We start from the raw sequence: 17,787 nt of genomic DNA on the forward strand, positions 1-17,787 counted from the left end.
TTTGTATTCCCCAGGACCTCATTAGCCCATTTTGCCACACACTGGGTGCTAATTTTCTCATGAGAATGTTGTGCAGTACTAAGTCAAATGCCTTAAAGTCTAGGCACATTACAGGTGCAGTTACCTTTATCAACCACACTCGTCATCCCAAAGAATTAAATCAGGCTTGACAAGCCCCATTTGCCATAAAACCACATGGACTGGCATTAATTATATGCCTATCCTTTAATTTACTGATTGAATATAGCAGGGAGTGGACAGCAGGGGGGGATGGATAGCTTAGTGGTTTGAGCACTGGCCTGCTAAACCCAGGGTTGGGAGTTCAATCCTTGAGGGGGCCATTTAGGGATCTGGGGCAAAAATTGGGGATTGGTCCTGCTTTGAGCAGGGAGTTGGAATAGATGACCTCCTGAGGTCCCTTCCAACCCTGATATTCTATGATTCTAACCTTATGTCCAGCCCAGGGAGACGACCCATGGCTCCGGGGTGGTAACAAACTGGGGAGAGCTGCCCCAGAACCACGAGAGGGTCACATGCTGGAAAAGGAGCCAAATCCAGCCACGTTTCCCTGCCTGCTTTGTGCACAGCTCTGTGCCACTACCCACCGTCCCGTGCTGGGAGGCAGAGTTCAGCTGGGCATCAGCACCCTTGCCCAGAGCAGGGCACAGCATACAGATACAGCCCCGGAAATGCCAACCACCCTTGCTGTGACCACGGCAGAGGCAGGGGTCCTGAGACACAGAAGGGACTCACCTCCTGGCATAGGCATACAGCACATGTTTCCGCTCCTGCAGGGACAAATGCCTCTCCACAGGGGACTTCGCAAAGAGCTTCATAGACGGCTGGGGGAAGAGAGCATTCAGGGAGCAGCCACACTGCATGGCCAGGCAAGTTGCCAAGTAGCCCAGCGCCCGCCCGTCCCCACCCACCTTATCCTGACCTCAGTGCCCGCACCTCTCACTAAGAGAGTCTGTGCTAGAGGCTGCAGAAGACTCCAGTCCCATTAGTATCACAGGCTGGAGCTTGGGTGACCACAGCCAAACCAGCCCACAGTGCCCAGCTCTCCACACACTCAGGCCATGAGTTTGGTCTAGCGAGGGAGAGGCAGCCCATCAGCCCTGTTCCTGGCCCTGACTTGTCTGCTTTCTCAGCAATCCCAGCTCTCTCGAACCCCAGCCACCAGCTCTTGGGGGCAGGCCCCCGCGCAGCCCTGAGAGGGCCTGTGGCCAGCGGATTCAGCCTCCCCGGTCCCCCTCTCGATGTCCCGCCAGCAGGCACCTTGGAGGAGGATGAAGCTGCAGGGCACTGAGGGCTGGAAGCCGCTGAAGTCTGGGACGTAGACGGAGCAAGCAGGCCGGTCTCCGGCTCCTTGTCCTCAGGGAGGAGGGGCACCCGGCCCTCCAGGAGGTTGGCGATGGTAGTGTCCACGCAGTTGGTCTGGGCTGTGGGGACACAGGGGCTCAGTTAGAAGGGGAGCTGCTGCTGAAGCTAAGATACCTGTGCAGGGGTTCTCCATGTCCCAACAAGCCCCACAGCACAGCAGTCCCCAGGCCTTCACGCCGGGTGCTGGGGAGCTCTGTGACAGAAGGATACGAAGGGCAGCAACCAGCCTCTGCCCCACAAGGTCTGCACGAAGGTCCCAGGTACACGCTTACCCAGGTCTCTCCTGATGGTTCCCAGAGACACATGTGGGAGCACTTCCTTGACCCGCTGGGCCATCTCCGTGATCCGCACATCCTCGTCAGCAAGAGGCCCGACACCAGCCAGGCTGGGAGATGCCCTGGGCCTGGCAACCAAGGACTGGCTTGAGGCTGCAGGAGTAAGAACAGAGGGTATTAATGGGCAGCCAAGAGGAGAGTGCAGGGCCCCAAGCTAGGCTGGCCAGGGGAGAGATGACCCACTGGCGTCTCTAGCTCCTACAGCCTCAATGAGGGGACCCCCCCTCTCACCAGGTCTGCCCTTATCCCAGTCTGGAGCAGGCAGGCTGGGGTAACACCCTTTCCCAGGAGTGCCTCCTGCTTCCCCAGGGCGGGGGCTGGCACTGGAGGACCATGTCCTTTTCCCTCCCCCAGGTGTGAAGCTTTAACAGCAGAACTGGGGCAGCTACCAAGGGAGAAAGTGGGAAGCACAGTGGCTCTGCCAGAGCCCAGGCACGTGCTCCACAGCAAGGAGGGCAGACACACACCTGGGGCAAGGTGGTGAGGCGGGGTGTGTCTCAGCCTCTTCATATGCTCGGCTTTATCCGCTGCAGTGAGTCGCGTAGAAATCACACCCAGTTCCACAGCCAAGAGCTACAGAAAACACACAGGGGAGAGTCAGCAGAGTCACACACCCAGGGAAACAAGATCCGGGGATTGGTACGTTCCCAGGTGTAAAGTCTGAGGCCATTTTCTGCAGCCACATTAGGACAGGAGCTAAAAAGCAGAAAGTCACATGCTCCCATTCCATCTAAATTACATTAAAACAATGAATTTTGGGGCAGTTAAGAAGGCAGCGCTCCTGTCCTGTCCATCACCACCAGATAAAGAAACAGATCTTAAGATGTTTTAAAAAAAAAATTTGTTTTGCATTCTGTCTGACAAGGAATCACTTATCAACAGTTGTGATAGCGAAATCCCTACTTCTTTATTGTTATGCCTTTATGGTCCCCACTTCTCTACTGTTTATCTGTAGGGACTCTGTCTGGTTCTTTGATTGTTTCTGTCTGTCTCGTGACTAATTTTGCAAGATTTAAATCAACTAAGGTGATGGGGTACGATTGGTTAAACAATTGTTTCTCAATATGTTAGGATTGGTCAAAAAATTATTTTGTAGTACTTTAGTTTAAAATGATTGGTTAAGGTATCGCTAACCAGGACTCAAGTTTAACTAACTGGGGTCCAAAAGGAAATTCTTTGGAACCTAATTCAGATACAGCCCAAGATCAGAGGTGCCAGACCTCAAGACCCTACCAACTATACTGTGCAGAAGCTGGCATCCCTGGACCAGTAGTTCTCAAGCTTTCCAGACTACTGTACCCCTCTCAGGAGTTGCATTTGTCTTGCGTACCCCCCAAGTTTCACCTAACTTAACTACTTGCCTACAAAATCAGACATTAAAATACAAAAAAGTGTCACAGCACACTATTATTGAAAAATTGCTGACTCTCTCATTTTTTCTGTATGAAATTTTAGTTTGTATTGACTTCGCTAGTGCTTTTATGGAAGCCTGTTGTAAAACAAGGCACATATCTAGAAGAGTTGATGTATCCCCTGGAAGACCTGTGTACCCCCAAGGGTACACGTACCCCTGGTTGAGAACCACTGCCCTGGACAACCTGATCCTGACTGGCAACCAGGAAAAATTTGCCTGCCTTATTGAGAGTGGCAAGCATTGTATGCTTATAACGTGTATTCTCTTTTGGTAACTGTTAATAAATAGAGTTTAAGGATATTACTGTATTATTGTGTAAGGAGCTTTCGCTGGTAAAAGGCCTGCAAACCTACAGAAGACTATGCCGAGCCCTAGGAAATGGGAAAGGGTAGGTGCCTTTCACCCAGAGCTGTAGGAACTGGGAAAGGGAGAGGTGCCTAAATTAACTGGGTTATGCCTTGAGCCCACGGAAGGGTAAAGGTAGGGTGTCCTAGAGCGCGCGGGTAACAGGGAGATCGCCACAAACAAATACTGGCACTTTGTTGGCTATTGGTGCCAGACAGCACCACCCTGCATTTGACAGATTATTAGAAATCCTTGCTACCACCATAGCAGTGTCACCTGCCAGCTCTCTCCGTGCTCTGGGATGGAGATGACCTGGTCTTCCCCAGCGTCAGCACACTAAGCTCTGAGCTTTGCTTTCCCCTCGGCTGTGGTAAATTCCATTTCTATATCCTCATTCCCATTAGCCAGCCTGCCCTGGCCACTGAAGTTAGCTCCCCCTTGAGCTGTGGAGGGGCAAATAAATAGCAGGCCATGGAAGGATATGGCAAATTGGGGGGTAACAAATATGGGCCCAGAGATACCCACTCCATCCAGACACACCCTGGCCCCTCCCTGAAGATGCTCTCTGTCCCCAAAACAGGCACGGCTCACATCCACTGATCCAGTCCCAACCCTCCTCTAGGACGCCCTGCAAATGCAGCAGCCCCAGCTCTCCCTCCCCCAGGCCCCTCCTACCTCTTGAACTCGGAGCGCAAACTCCTCATTCAGCTCATCAGCTTGTCTGAAGACAGGCGGCATCCACCTGATGGGAGACAAAGGCACTGGGCTGACTGCTCCTGGCATGGCTGAGAGCCTGGGCACCAGGGCCCTTCCCTGAGTCCACTGTGAAACCGAGCTCCCCATGCCCAGCAACAGGATCACGCCCCGGGGGTAGCAATGTGAACAAGAGGTGTGGCAGAAGAGGGAAGTGGGCGGGGGGGGGGGGGCGGGGCACTATCAGGGGAGGAATTGGGCCCATTCAATTTAGTCTCTGCGTTAAGGGTTCGGAAAAGGGGTGTCAGTGGCCTGTTAATGTGGTTCCCAGACCCAGACTGGGAGGAGCTGCTGCCCCAGTGAGGGCAGCAAGAATGCAGAGGCACCTGGGTCAGACACAAGGTGTGGGCAGGAAAACTACTATGTGCATCACAGCCTGGGGGAAAAGGACACAGCCTGTCCCCAGGCTCCCTTCTGGGAGGGACTCAACAGAGGCCCTTTCCTCAGACTAGGGAAGGAGAGATCCCCCACAGATCCGGCTCTCCTCCTCTTTAGCTCGCACTGCCACAATGAGGGAGAAGGGGACATAGGAGAAGAGCCCAGCAAGTGGCCCTGTTCAGGGACTGTGCCCTCAAGACGCTGCGCTCTGGCAAGCAGCTGGGGAGATTTTGCTCACCGATACCCCAAACTGAGCTGCACGCTGTAATACAGACATGCTGAGCCACTCTGCCAGCCGAGGGTGGAAGGAGAATGGCTTAAGCCCTGGGATTCACAGGGAGAGGGGCCCAGCCTGCATTGCTCAAACGAGGGAAGAAGGGGAGGGTCAGGAGAAGCCTCCCAGCAGGGAGAGGGATCGACTTGAGGGAAAGGCTGAGCCAGCTGCAGGGAACCACGGAAGCGCAGAGGAGGCAGGAGCTGACAAGGGAAATACAGCAGAGAAAGGTGGGGAAAAGGGCCCGGGGAGACCAAGGCACCCCTCACCAGTACTGGATCCCTCTCCCTCTGACAGGGGACAAACCCCACTCAGGAACCAGGAGCCCAGAAAGAGGCTCCTCCCACATCAGGAACCTGGAGAGCAGACAAGCTGGCCCTCGGCACCCGGCTGAACAGCCTAGGACCAAGGCCCAGGGCCAGCAGCACTGACACTGGCAGTGGCAGGAGTGGATACAGCAGGGTCTCTCGGCAGAGCTGAGTGAGGTAAACACAGCAGGACCCTGCCCCACCCCCCTCCTCAAAGGAGAGCGAGAGATAGTACCTTACTTGATAAACTGTGAAGGGAACAAAGAAGGTCCAGAACAGCTCTGTGATCCAGGAGGAGTCGGCCACACTCTGGAGAAGAGAGCACAGTGAGACTACGGCTGGGGACAGAGCCGCACACAGCCAGCGAGACAGGGGCAGCCATGGACATGCCCAAAGGAAGGAAGAGGAGCACAGCAAAGACCTGCTCTGAGGCAAATCCAGGCAGGATGCTTTCTCACCAGGCAGAACTAAGAGGGACTGAGACAGGGAGACCTACAGACGACTAGCACCAACTGATTACATAGCTCCAGGACTCGCCCCCCTCCTACATCAGAGCAGACAGGTGTCCCCCCCGGCCCCCTGTAACTGAGAAGGAGAACATGCTCTCAGATGAAAGACTGGTAATTGCTTCAGGCCTATGGACCATGAACAATTTTCTGGACTCACAGGAAGGCCCTACTCTCTTGGCCAGAATCATAGTAAGGAAGCATGTTGGACTCGGCGACCTAGCTTGGATCTGTTTTGGGCACTAGGATGCCTATTACACAGACAATTCATAGCTAAGGAGCACCTGGACCAGACAAAACCTGAAGATTTTCCAGACCTGTCAAGACCTTGTGAGAAAAATAAGTCTGAATTCCCATACAACCTATTTTTATTTCTTAAACTGATTTCACTGAGAGATTGAAAACCTAGCAGATCTTAAGCATAAAAAAGAAGCTTACAAGAAGTGGAAGGTTGGACATATGACCAGGGAAGAGTATAAAAATATTGCTTGGGCATGTACGAATGAAATTAGGAGGGCCAAATCGCACCTGGAGCTGCAGCTAGCGAGAGATGTTAAGAGTAACAAGAAGGGTTTCTTCAGGTATGTTGGCAACAAGAAGAAAGCCAAGGAAAGTGTGGGCCCCTTAATGAATGAGGGAGGCAACCTAGTGACAGAGGATGTGGAAAAAGCTAATGTACTCAATGCTTTTTTTGCCTCTGTCTTCACGAACAAGGTCAGCTCCCAGACTGCTGTGCTGGGCATCACAACATGGGGAATAGATGGCCAGCCCTCTGTGGAGAAAGAGGTGGTTAGGGACTATTTAGAAAAACTGGACGTGCACAAGTCCATGGGGCCGGATGAGTTGCATCCAAGAGTGCTAAAGGAACTGGCGGCTGTGATTGCAGAGCCATTGGCCATTATCTTTGAAAACTCGTGGCGAACGGGGGAAGTCCCGGATGACTGGAAAAAGGCTAATGTCGTGCCAATCTTTAAAAAAGGGAAGGAGGATGATCCTGGGAACTACAGGCCAGTAAGCCTCACTTCAGTCTCCGGAAAAATCATGGAGCAGGTCCTCAAAGAATCAATCCTGAAGCACTTACATGAGAGGAAAGTGATCAGGAACAGTCAGCATGGATTCACCAAGGGAAGGTCATGCCTGACTAATCTAATCGCCTTCTATGATGAGATTACTGGTTCTGTGGATGAAGGGAAAGCAGTGGATGTATTGTATCTTGACTTTAGCAAAGCTTTTGACACCCGGTCTCCCACAGTATTCTTGTCAGCAAGTTAAGGAAGTATGGGCTGGATGAATGCACTATAAGGTGGGTAGAAAGTTGGCTAGATTGTCGGGCTCAACGGGTAGTGATCAATGGCTCCATGTCTAGTTGGCAGCCGGTATCAAGTGGAGTGCCCCAGGGGTCGGTCCTGGGGCCGGTTTTGTTCAATATCTTCATAAATGATCTGGAGGATGGTGTGGATTGCACTCTCAGCAAATATGCGGATGATACTAAACTGGGAGGAGTGGTAGATACGCCGGAGGGCAGGGATAGGATACAGAGGGACCTAGACAAATTGGAGAACTGGGCCAAAAGAAATCTGATGAGGTTCAATAAGGATAAGTGCAGGGTCCTGCGCTTAGGATGGAAGAACCCAATGCACAGCTACAGACTAGGGACCGAATGGCTAGGCAGTAGTTCTGCGGAAAAGGACCTCAGGGTGACAGTGGACGAGAAGCTGGATATGAGCCAGCAGTGTGCCCTTGTTGCCAAGAAGGCCAATGGCATTTTGAGATGTATAAGTAGGGGCATAGCGAGCAGATCGAGGGACGTGATCGTTCCCCTCTATTCGACATTGGTGAGGCCTCATCTGGAGTACTGTGTCCAGTTTTGGGCCCCACACTACAAGAAGGATGTGGATAAATTGGAGAGAGTCCAGCGAAGGGCAACAAAAATTATTAGGGGTCTGGAACACATGACTTATGAGGAGAGGCTGAGGAAACAGGGATTGTTTAGTCTGCAGAAGAGAAGAATGAGGGGGGATTTGATAGCTGCTTTCAACTACCTGAGAGGTAGTTCCACAGAGGATGGTTCTAGACTATTCTTAGTGGTGGAAGAGGACAGGACAAGGAGTAATGGTCTCAAGTTGCAGTGGGGGAGGTTTAGGTTGGATATTAGGAAAAACTTTTTCACTAGGAGGGTGGTGAAACACTGGAATGCGTTGCCTAGGGAGGTGGTGGAATCTCCTTCCTTAGGAGTTTTTAAGGTCAGGCTTGACAAAGCCCTGGCTGGGATGATTTAATTGGGTATGGGTCCTGCTTTTGAGCAGGGGGTTGGACTAGATGACCTCCTGAGGTCCCTTCCAACCCTGATATTCTATGATGCTATGATTTTAAAGTTACTTCTCTATCAAGATGAAACTTTCAAAGATAAAGGGCTTGATTTACAACTTAATTCCTACATATATAGATTATTAAATTGTTGATTGAGAGAGTAATAAAAAATTTGACCAAAAGATGTCCAACTTATTTTTAATGTTGCTAATGGATGAATGCTGAGTGGCTGGTTGTTACTAGGACTCTTCAATCAAAGACTTTTTTTTTATTTTTTGGTCAAATTTTCCATACACCGGTGACAAAGTCATCTCAAGACTTTTTCACTCCAGTAAAATCATGTCATTTTCCCCACCGAGTAGTCCCATATTGTCTCTTTTTGATATTTTGGAGGATCAGATTTACAGTCTTTGTGGTATGCAAATCACTGAATATTGTGACTTATGTCACATCAATCAAGAGGCCACACTAGACAGAGACAAGCCTCTCCCTGCACTCAAAGGAGACCCCCACTAGCAAGAAGCTATGTTCCAGCAGCATCTGTCAAGAATTTCCATTTTCTCTTTTGTTTGTATTAAATGGGAGGTGTCCCAACCTTTACATTCCCTAATTTTAAGCTGTCACAGGGTGTCTGAGTCCACTGGGGGAAGCCACAATGGTCCTCAGTTTTAAAGTCTTAGACACCCATCAAAGTGTATCCTACAGTCTGTGTTTAGAAGCCCTAAAAAAATTACTGCCAGGTGTGACTTTTGGCACATAACACTGGTCAAACTTCTGCTCGTCAGAGTTTCGTTGGAATCTGTTATAAACTGTCTGTTGGAAGGTGGGGTAGGAGGGGCTTAGTGCCACAACACAAGAACTGAAAGCCAAGGAAGTAGCTTTGTATTTGGCTCTGAAACTGTGGTTTAAACATTTGATCATTTGGTTTCAGTATTAAAATATTTAACACTCCCAAATTATAAATTTGATTAACTGGTAAAATTCCTTACTTGGGGTTTATGAACAAATGGACAGCTGCCTCCACAGATTCCTTCCTAGGCTTTATAAAGGTGGATTATTTGTTGTATTAATCTGGTGATGCAACTAGTCTGGTGATGTAGTTGAAATACTGTATTGAAAGTACCTGGTTGATTTGATAGTTACACTGTTTTATTTGTAGATTAGTTTAGCAGTATTAACAGAAGCTAAGCTGAGCTGATATTTTCTGGATTTTGTTTAATAGTTTTAATAATATTTTAAAACTGATACGGAGTCACATTTCTTTCAATCAGCACCACAGGTCTCAGACCTTTTGAGCACTGCATGGATAATAGCTGGCAAATGTTAGTCCCTAAACAGCTCCCCTCAATTAACCTTTGGTTCTCACAGCCTGGCATTGTGTGGCTAGAACTCCTGGAACTTCCTTGGTTATTCTGACAGCCAGGGACAATCCCTGGATGAAAGAGACTTATGTAGGGTGGGGGCCTTTTGTCTATTATTTCTTGGTGTCTGTCCCTTTGCTTTCCTTATTTTCTACTCTCAGTTGTGGGTCTAATGGGTATCAGGGCAGACAAACTGCTCTGACAACACACTTTCCAGGTGCAGTCCCTACCTGCTTCGTAGGCCTCACCTGACCCAGCTGCTCAGAGAGGGAATCTGCACTTGTGACTGACCCAGACCCCAGATTTCAGCCTGAGCAAATATCCATGGAGAAGGGTGTCCTTGCTTGCCTAAGAGAGGATGCTAGCTCTGGCTCCATGTGACAGCTGTATAACCATCCATCCACATCTGCCCATTACAGAGCAACTCCTTCCTGTCCCTCACCCCACCATTTTATCGCTGCCTCTATCTGTTCAATCAGTTTCCCTCAACTCAAGCCCAAAGTCACAGCTTCAAGGGAGCTGAAAACGTTTTGGTTGCAACCCACTGAACGGCGTCACTGTCAACATATTAACACGAGCATCCGAGAGGAGAACTGTGATGTGCTTCGTGTGCAAGCCTAGGCCTTGGCAGACCTGAGCTAGCTCCCTGTGTGCCTGGGGGCGAGTCACCAAGTCCCTCAGGGGACAATTGCGCTTCCTGATCTTGTGGGGTATTGTGAGAATAAGTGTGTCAAGATTGGTGGGGTGCTGAGATACCAGTGATGGGACCCAGAAAAAAGCCTTGCCTAGGCAGGTTGATAGATTACTTAAGAGATGTGTGAGAGGCAAAGCTGATGTCAGTGAAATTCCCTGGGAGGAAGCAGAACACCTGCCTCACATGGCCACCGAGAAGTTTGACACGACGGGAAAGAACCCCAAAGCTCAGCAGTAGGCCACAGGGTGCAAAGTAAGGGCAATAGTAACCCTCTAGCCATGACCCCCCCTAAGCTGTACACATCCATTATGGGCTAGGGGCTCTTTGCCCCATACCTCAGGACTCACCACAGCAATTAAGGGCCTCTGAACTTGCAGAGCCACCGGCTGAATCATGTCCAGGATTGAGAATGGCCAGGAGCTGAAAAGAAAACATCCCAGCGATTAACAAAGGCCACAGAGATGGGATAAAGCTGTCCTGTCCCCAGGAACATCCCCCACCACCGCTACCTGAAGCGAAGAAGGCCGACTCGGCCATTAGTGGCTGCCTCCTCTGGGAACAGCAGCAGAGGTGGATTCCCCCCATGGGACGAATACACCTTCAGGGAATCCACCAGCTCTGCCCGGCTCCCCACCGCCCCCAGCTCCATGAATCCCCGTGACCAACAGATGAAACCCGGCGTGCCATTCAGTGCAGGCTGCAAGAGAAGAGCAAGGGCAAATTAGTGACCCCCACCCAGTCTCCCTGCTAAGACTCCAGCCTGCTGGTTGATTTGGGTCCTGGCTACGTGAGAGCCTCTTCCCTCCCCAGACACTGCAACAGCAGCTGAGTGTCCTCCGAACAACCCCCAGCTGTGAATGGGAGAAGAGGGGCCTTGGTTACAAGATTTGTCACCCTCCCAACCCAAAGTGTGTTGCCCTTTAGGACTGCACAAAGTACAAGTCCCCTCAGGGGAGAGTGTTTATTAGCACTATCGATTAATCGCAGTTAACTCATGCGATTAACTAAAAAAATTAATAATTCTAATTTAAAAAATTAATCACGATTAATCGCAGTTTTAATCGCACTATTAAACAACAGAATACCAATTGAAATTTATTAAATATTTTGGATGTTTTTCTACATTTTCATATATAATGTATTCTGAGATGTAACTGAAATCAAAAGGTATATTATTTTTATTATGAATATTAACACGTAAAAATGATAAACAAAAAAAATAGTATTTTTCAATTCACTTCATACTGTAGTGCAATCTCTTTGTCATGAAAGTGCAACTTACAAACGTGCATGGTAATCAAGGTGGGCCATGTCCAGCACAAATCCAGGCTCTCTCACCCCGCCCCCTTTCCCCCCCCCTCCCCGGGGGACACACACACACACACACACAAACTCACTCTCCTGCTGGCAATAGCTCATCCAAACTGACCACTCTCCAAGTTTAATCAGAACGTCTGGGGGAGGAGGGGTAGGAAAAAACAAGGGGAAATAGGCTACCTTGCATAATGACTTAGCCACTCCCAGTCTCTATTTAAGCCTAAATTAATAGTGTCCAATTTGCAAATGAATTCCAATTCAGCAGTTTCTCGCTGGAGTCTGGATTTGAAGTTTTTTTGTTTTAAGATAGCGACCTTCATGTCTGTGATTGCGTGACCAGAGAGATTGAAGTGTTCTCCGACTGGTTTATGAATGTTATAATTCTTGACATCTGATTTGTGTCCATTTCATAGAATCATAGAATCTCAGGGTTGGAAGGGACCCCAGAAGGTCATCTAGTCCAACCCCCTGCTCAAAGCAGGACCAATTCCCAGTTAAATCATCCCAGCCAGGGCTTTGTCAAGCCTGACCTTAAAAACCTCTGAGGAAGGAGATTCTACCACCTCCCTAGGTAACGCATTCCAGTGTTTCACCACCCTCTTAGTGAAAAAGTTTTTCCTAATATCCAATCTAAACCTCCCCCACTGCAACTTGAGACCATTACTCCTCGTTCTGTCATCTGCTACCATTGAGAACAGTCTAGAGCCATCCTCTTTGGAACCCCCTTTCAGGTAGTTGAAAGCAGCTATCAAATCCCCCCTCATTCTTCTCTTCTGCAGGCTAAACAATCCCAGCTCCCTCAGCCTCTCCTCATAACTCATGTGTTCCAGTCCCCTCATCATTTTTGTTGCCCTTCGCTGGACTCTCTCCAATTTATCCACATCCTTCTTGAAGTGTGGGGCCCAAAACTGGACACAGTACTCCAGATGAGGCCTCACCAACGTCGAATAGAGGGGAACGATCACGTCCCTCGATCTGCTCGCTATGCCCCTACTTTATACATCCCAAAATGCCATTGGCCTTCTTGGCAACAAGGGCACACTGCTGACTCATATCCAGCTTCTCGTCCACTGTCACCCCTAGGTCCTTTTCCGCAGAACTGCTGCCTAGCCATTCGGTCCCTAGTCTGTAGCTGTGCATTGGGTTCTTCCGTCCTAAGTGCAGGACCCTGCACTTATCCTTATTGAACCTCATCAGATTCCTTTTGGCCCAATCCTCCAATTTGTCTAGGTCCTTCTGTATCCTATCCCTACCCTCCAGCGTATCTACCACTCCTCCCAGTTTAGTATCATCCGCAAATTTGCTGAGAGTGCAATCCACACCATCCTCCAGATCATTTATGAAGATATTGAATAAAACCGGCCCCAGGACCGACCCTTGGGGCACTCCACTTGACACCGGCTGCCAACTAGACATGGAGCCATTGATCACTACCCGTTGAGCCCGACAATCTAGCCAGCTTTCTACCCACCTTATAGTGCATTCATCCAGCCCATACTTCCTTAACTTGCTGACAAGAATACTGTGGGAGACCGGGTGTCAAAAGCTTTGCTAAAGTCAAGAAACAATACATCCACTGCTTTCCCTTCATCCACAGAACCAGTAATCTCATCATAAAAGGCGATTAGATTAGTCAGGCATGACCTTCCCTTGGTGAATCCATGCTGGCTGTTCCTGATCACTATCCTCTCATGCAAGTGCTTCAGGATTGATTCTTTGAGGACCTGCTCCATGATTTTTCCAGGGACTGAGGTGAGGCTGACTGGCCTGTAGTTTTCTTTTACGTAGAGACTGTCCAGTTTGACCAATGTAAATGGCAGAGGGGCATTGCTGGCACATGATGGCATATATCACACTGGTGGATGTGCAGGTGAACGAGCCTCTGATAGTGTGGCTGATGTTATTAGGCCCTGTGATGGTGTCCCCTGAATAGATATGTGGGCACAGTTGGCAACGGGCTTTGTTGCAAGGATAAGTTCCTGGGTTAGTGGTTCTGTTGTGTGGTATGTGGTTGTTGGTGAGTATTTGCTTCAGGTTGCGGGGCTGTCCCATGCAAATTGTAGGGAGAGTGGTCACTTTGGATGAGCTATTACTAGCAGGAGAGTGAGTTTGTGTGTGTATGGGGGTGGGGGGGTGAGAAAACCTGGATTTGTGCTGGAAATGGTCCATCTTGATGATCACTTTAGATAAGCTATTACCAGCAGGACAGTGGGGTGGGAGGAGGTATTGTTTCATGATCTCTGTGTGTATATAATATCTGCTGCAGCTTCCACGGTATGCATCCGATGAAGTGAGCTGTAGCTCACGAAAACTCATGCTCAAATAAATTGGTTAGTCAATAAGGTGCCACAAGTACTCCTTTTCTTTTTGCGAATACAGACTAACACGGCTGTTACTCTGAAACCTGTCAACTTACAAATGTAGATTTTCTTGTTGTTACATAACTGCACTTAAAACCAAAACAAAGTAAAACTTCAGAGCCTACAAGTCCACCCAGTACTACTACTTGTTCAGCCAACTGCTAAGACAAACAAGTTTGTTCACATTTACAGGAGATAATGCTGCCCTCTTCTTATTTACAGTGTCACCAGAAAGTGAGAACAGGCATTTGCATGGCATTTTTGTGGCTGGTATTGCAAAGTATTTACGTGCCAGATATGTAAAAATTGGTATGCCCCTTCATGCTTCGGCCACCATTCCAGAGGATATGCTTCCATGATGATGATGCTTGTTAAAAAAATGTGTTAATTAAATTTGTGACTGAACCCCTTGGGGAAGAATCATATGTCCCCTGTTCTGTATTGTTCCCACATTCCACTATATATTTCATGTTATAGCAATCTTGGATGATGACCCAGCATGTTGTTCGTTTTAAGAACACCTTCACTGCAGATTTCACAAAACGCAAAGAAGGTACAATGTAAGATATCTAAAGATAGCTACAGCACTGGACCAAAGGTTTAAGAATCCGAAGTGCCTTCCAAAATCTGAGAGGGACGAGGCGTGGAGCATGCTTTCAGAAGTTTTAAAAGAGCAACACTCCAATACGGAAACTACAGACCCTGAAACACCAAAAAAGAAAATCTATCTTCTGCTGGTGGCATCTGACTCAGGTGATGAAAATGAACGTGTCGGTGCGCACTGCTTTGGATGGTTATCGAGCAGAACTCATTAGCATGGATGCATGTTCCCTGGAATGGTGGCTGAAGCATGAAGGGACATATGAATCTTTAGCACATCTGGCACGTAAATATCTTGCAATGCCAGCTACAACAGTGCCATCTCTTTCAGGTGACATTGTAAAGAAGAATCAGGCAGCATTCTCTCCTGCAAATGTAAACAAACTTCTTTGTCTGAACAACTGGCTGAACAAGAAGTAGGACTGAGTGGACTTGCAGGCTCTAAAATTTTACATTGTTTTATTTCTGAATGCAGGTTATTTTTTTTGTTTTTTTTTTAAATATAATTCTACATTTGTACATTCAACTTTCATGATTAAGAGATTGCACTACACTACTTGTATTAGGTCAACAGAAAAATACTATTTTGGTTTTTTACAGTGTAAATAATTGTAATCAAAAATTAATATAAAGTGAGCAGTGTACATTTTGTATTCTGTGTTGTAATTGAAATCAATGTATTTGAAAACGTAGAGAACATCCAAAAATATTTAAATAAATGGTATTCTATTGTTGTTTAACAGTAAGAAAAGGAGTACTTGCGGCACCTTAGAGACTAACCAATTTATTTGAGCATAAGCTTTCATGAGCTACAGCTCAGCTCACGCAAGCTTATGCTCAAATAAATTGGTTAGTCTCTAAGGTGCCACAAGTACTCCTTTTCTTTTTGTGAATACAGACTAACACAGCTGTTACTCTGAAACTTGTTTAACAGTGTTATTATCCGTAATTAATTTTTTTAATTGCTTGACAGTGCTATTTGGCTAGACCCTCATCACAAAGCATCGCTCAGTGCTTCCTGGACAGATGCAGGCAGCCCTCTGCAACCACAGGAAACAGCCAGCACCCTGGGAAAGCCCCAAACCCAACTGTGCTTCCGCTCATGTCTATTTAAAGAGCCAGGAAGGGGAGACAGAGGCTACATGCTCGCTTGGGCAGCCCGGTTCCCGGCCCCTCCTTAATTTGAGCCAATCAGAACCCAACAGCATAACACACGAGCCTAAAGAGAACCTCAAGGCTTATTCAATTATTCATTCATAAAGACAGACCCAGGAGCCAGTGCCCAATCCCTGAACAGGTCACTAAGTGCTTCTCCAGGGAGAAGCGCTTAAGGGCGCAGCCCCAGACCCCTACATGACTCACTGTATTGCACGAGGTCAGTAGGCTGATGACACTGTGGTCGAAGTGCGTCACGTGGTTGGCAATATAAACCCTGACATTGGCATCCCGGAGATGGGGGTCACTTTGCCGCACAAACAGACCCAGCACTGAGCACATCACACGCACGATAAACCTAACAACAGGAACAGAAACACCCAAACCTATTGTGACCAGAACTGGTTTAAATGACCAGTGAATAAAGACGAGACTAGCAAGGGCTGTACAGGCGCCTTGGGATTAAGACTGAGGAGCACCAGAATTGTGCCATGTGGGAGGACACGGTGGGTGGGAGGAAGCTTAGGGCTGGGATAGCAGGGGCACCAACTAGCAGAACTGTGTGGGGAGAGCAGGCTGCTGGCTGCTTTCAGCCCCTGCAGTCTGTCACTTGGGCAAAAGAAACCTGTTGTCAGCCCACATGTGTCATGGGGCTCAGGCCCTATAGTCACCAGCAAAGGAGCCTCCTTGTTCGGGACTGGGGATGAAGGGTCTGCTAAGCACAAAAAGCACCAGGACAGAGCAGCCACAATTCCAACTTACACCCCTAACAGCAAGCCCCAGTGGACCAGAGAGAGGCAGCTCCAACTCCATGGAGAACTGGGGGCTCCATAGGATGGCTTTGCAGACAAGTCAGAGATGGCTATTTGCTGGATTTTTGGGGTGGGAGGCTGAAAAGGGCCCCAACTCTCCCCAGGCAGCCCCACACCCACCCTAACCTCCGGAGCAGGCTGTCAGGCAGGGCACAGCTGACCAGGAAGACATGGATGCCGATGAAGAGGCGCAGGAGGAGCAGACAGAGCCCCACAGGGGCGTAGAGCAGCAGAGCCAGCAGCAGGAAGCCATCGCTGGGAAACCTGACAGGGAAAGAGGGCTCAGCTCAGAGTCTGATAACAGCCCACGCAGGCCAGGCCCCCCCCCGCCCAGAGAGCGAGACCCCCTCCCCTCCCCCCCGCCCGAACCCCCCGCCCAGAGAGCGAGACCCCCTCCCCTCCCCCCGCCCAGAGAGCGAGACCCCCTCCCCTCCCCCCCCTCCCCTCCCCCCCCCCCCAGAGAGCGAAACCCCCTCCCCTCCCCCCCCGCCCAGAGAGCGAGACCCCCTCCCCTCCCCCCCGCCCAGAGAGCGAGACCCCCTCCCCTCCCCCCCCGCCCAGAGAGCGAGACCCCCTCCCCTCCCCCCCCGCCCAGAGAGCGAGACCCCCTCCCCTCCCCCCCCGCCCAGAGAGCGAGACCCCCTCCCCTCCCCCCCCGAACCCCCCGCCCAGAGAGCGAGACCCCCTCCCCTCCCCCCCCGCCCAGAGAGCGAGACCCCCTCCCCTCCCCCCCCGCCCGAACCCCCCGCCCAGAGAGCGAGACCCCCCCTCACCGGCCGGGCCCTCACCGGTGCGCGTCGAAGAGCCGCTCAGGACCCGAGGCCGGAGGATCCATCCCGGTCCCGAGCCGCCTCAACGAGACCCAGGAGCCGCCATCATCTTACCCTCGGCGGCCGCTCTCCGCGCGGGGCCGCCTGGGAAAGGGGAGCCACGTCCGGTCGGAACCGCGCTCCCGGCCTGCCCCGCGCGGGCCTCCGTCTCCCGGCCTGCCCCGGGCTCGGCGCGCCTCGCTCCCGGCCTGCCCCGCGCGGGCCTCCGTCTCCCGGCCTGCCCCGCGCGGGACTCCGTCTCCCGGCCTGCCCCGGGCTCGGCGCGCCTCGCTCCCGGCCTGCCCCGCGCGGGCCTCCGTCTCCCGGCCTGCCCCGGGCTCGGCGCGCCTCGCTCCCGGCCTGCCCCGCGCGGGCCTCCGTCTCCCGGCCTGCCCCGGGCTCGGCGCGCCTCGCTCCCGGCCTGCCCCGCGCGGGACTCCGTCTCCCGGCCTGCCCCGGGCTCGGCGCGCCTCGCTCCCGGCCTGCCCCGCGCGGGACTCCGTCTCCCGGCCTGCCCCGGGCTCGGCGCGCCTCGCTCCCGGCCTGCCCCGCGCGGGACTCCGTCTCCCGGCCTGCCCCGGGCTCGGCGCGCCTCGCTCCCGGCCTGCCCCGCGCGGGCCTCCGTCTCCCGGCCTGCCCCGGGCTCGGCGCGCCTCGCTCCCGGCCTGCCCCG

The 17,787-nt window shown here is 50.9% G+C and overlaps 1 protein-coding gene across 6 annotated transcripts in view; it reads right to left on the reverse strand.

The window, feature by feature from the left end:
• Positions 1–17,310, reverse strand: part of AUP1 (AUP1 lipid droplet regulating VLDL assembly factor) — a 30,776-nt gene extending 13,466 nt beyond the window's left edge. The window contains exons 1-11 of one of the 6 annotated variants that reach the window (XM_078852655.1): positions 17,094–17,308; positions 16,426–16,569; positions 15,701–15,851; positions 10,571–10,758; positions 10,409–10,481; positions 5,426–5,499; positions 4,153–4,219; positions 2,186–2,291; positions 1,656–1,811; positions 1,279–1,442; positions 754–842 (exon numbers count right to left, since the gene is read on the reverse strand). In XM_078852655.1, coding sequence (XP_078708781.1) covers positions 754–842; positions 1,279–1,442; positions 1,656–1,811; positions 2,186–2,291; positions 4,153–4,219; positions 5,426–5,499; positions 10,409–10,481; positions 10,571–10,758; positions 15,701–15,851; positions 16,426–16,569; positions 17,094–17,140 — 1,259 coding nt within the window. In that variant the 5' untranslated portion in view covers positions 17,141–17,308. Of the gene's footprint in view, positions 1–749; positions 843–1,278; positions 1,443–1,655; positions 1,812–2,185; positions 2,292–4,152; positions 4,220–5,425; positions 5,500–10,408; positions 10,482–10,570; positions 10,759–15,700; positions 15,852–16,425; positions 16,570–17,078 lie in introns of those variants that run through there. The other 5 variants (XM_078852656.1, XM_078852658.1, XM_073343155.2 and 2 more) reach the window with 5 other exon arrangements.
• Positions 17,311–17,787: the final 477 nt, after the last annotated feature.

This window comes from Lepidochelys kempii, chromosome 4, assembly GCF_965140285.1.
Source record: "Lepidochelys kempii isolate rLepKem1 chromosome 4, rLepKem1.hap1, whole genome shotgun sequence".
NCBI classification, from domain to species: domain Eukaryota; kingdom Metazoa; phylum Chordata; order Testudines; family Cheloniidae; genus Lepidochelys; species Lepidochelys kempii.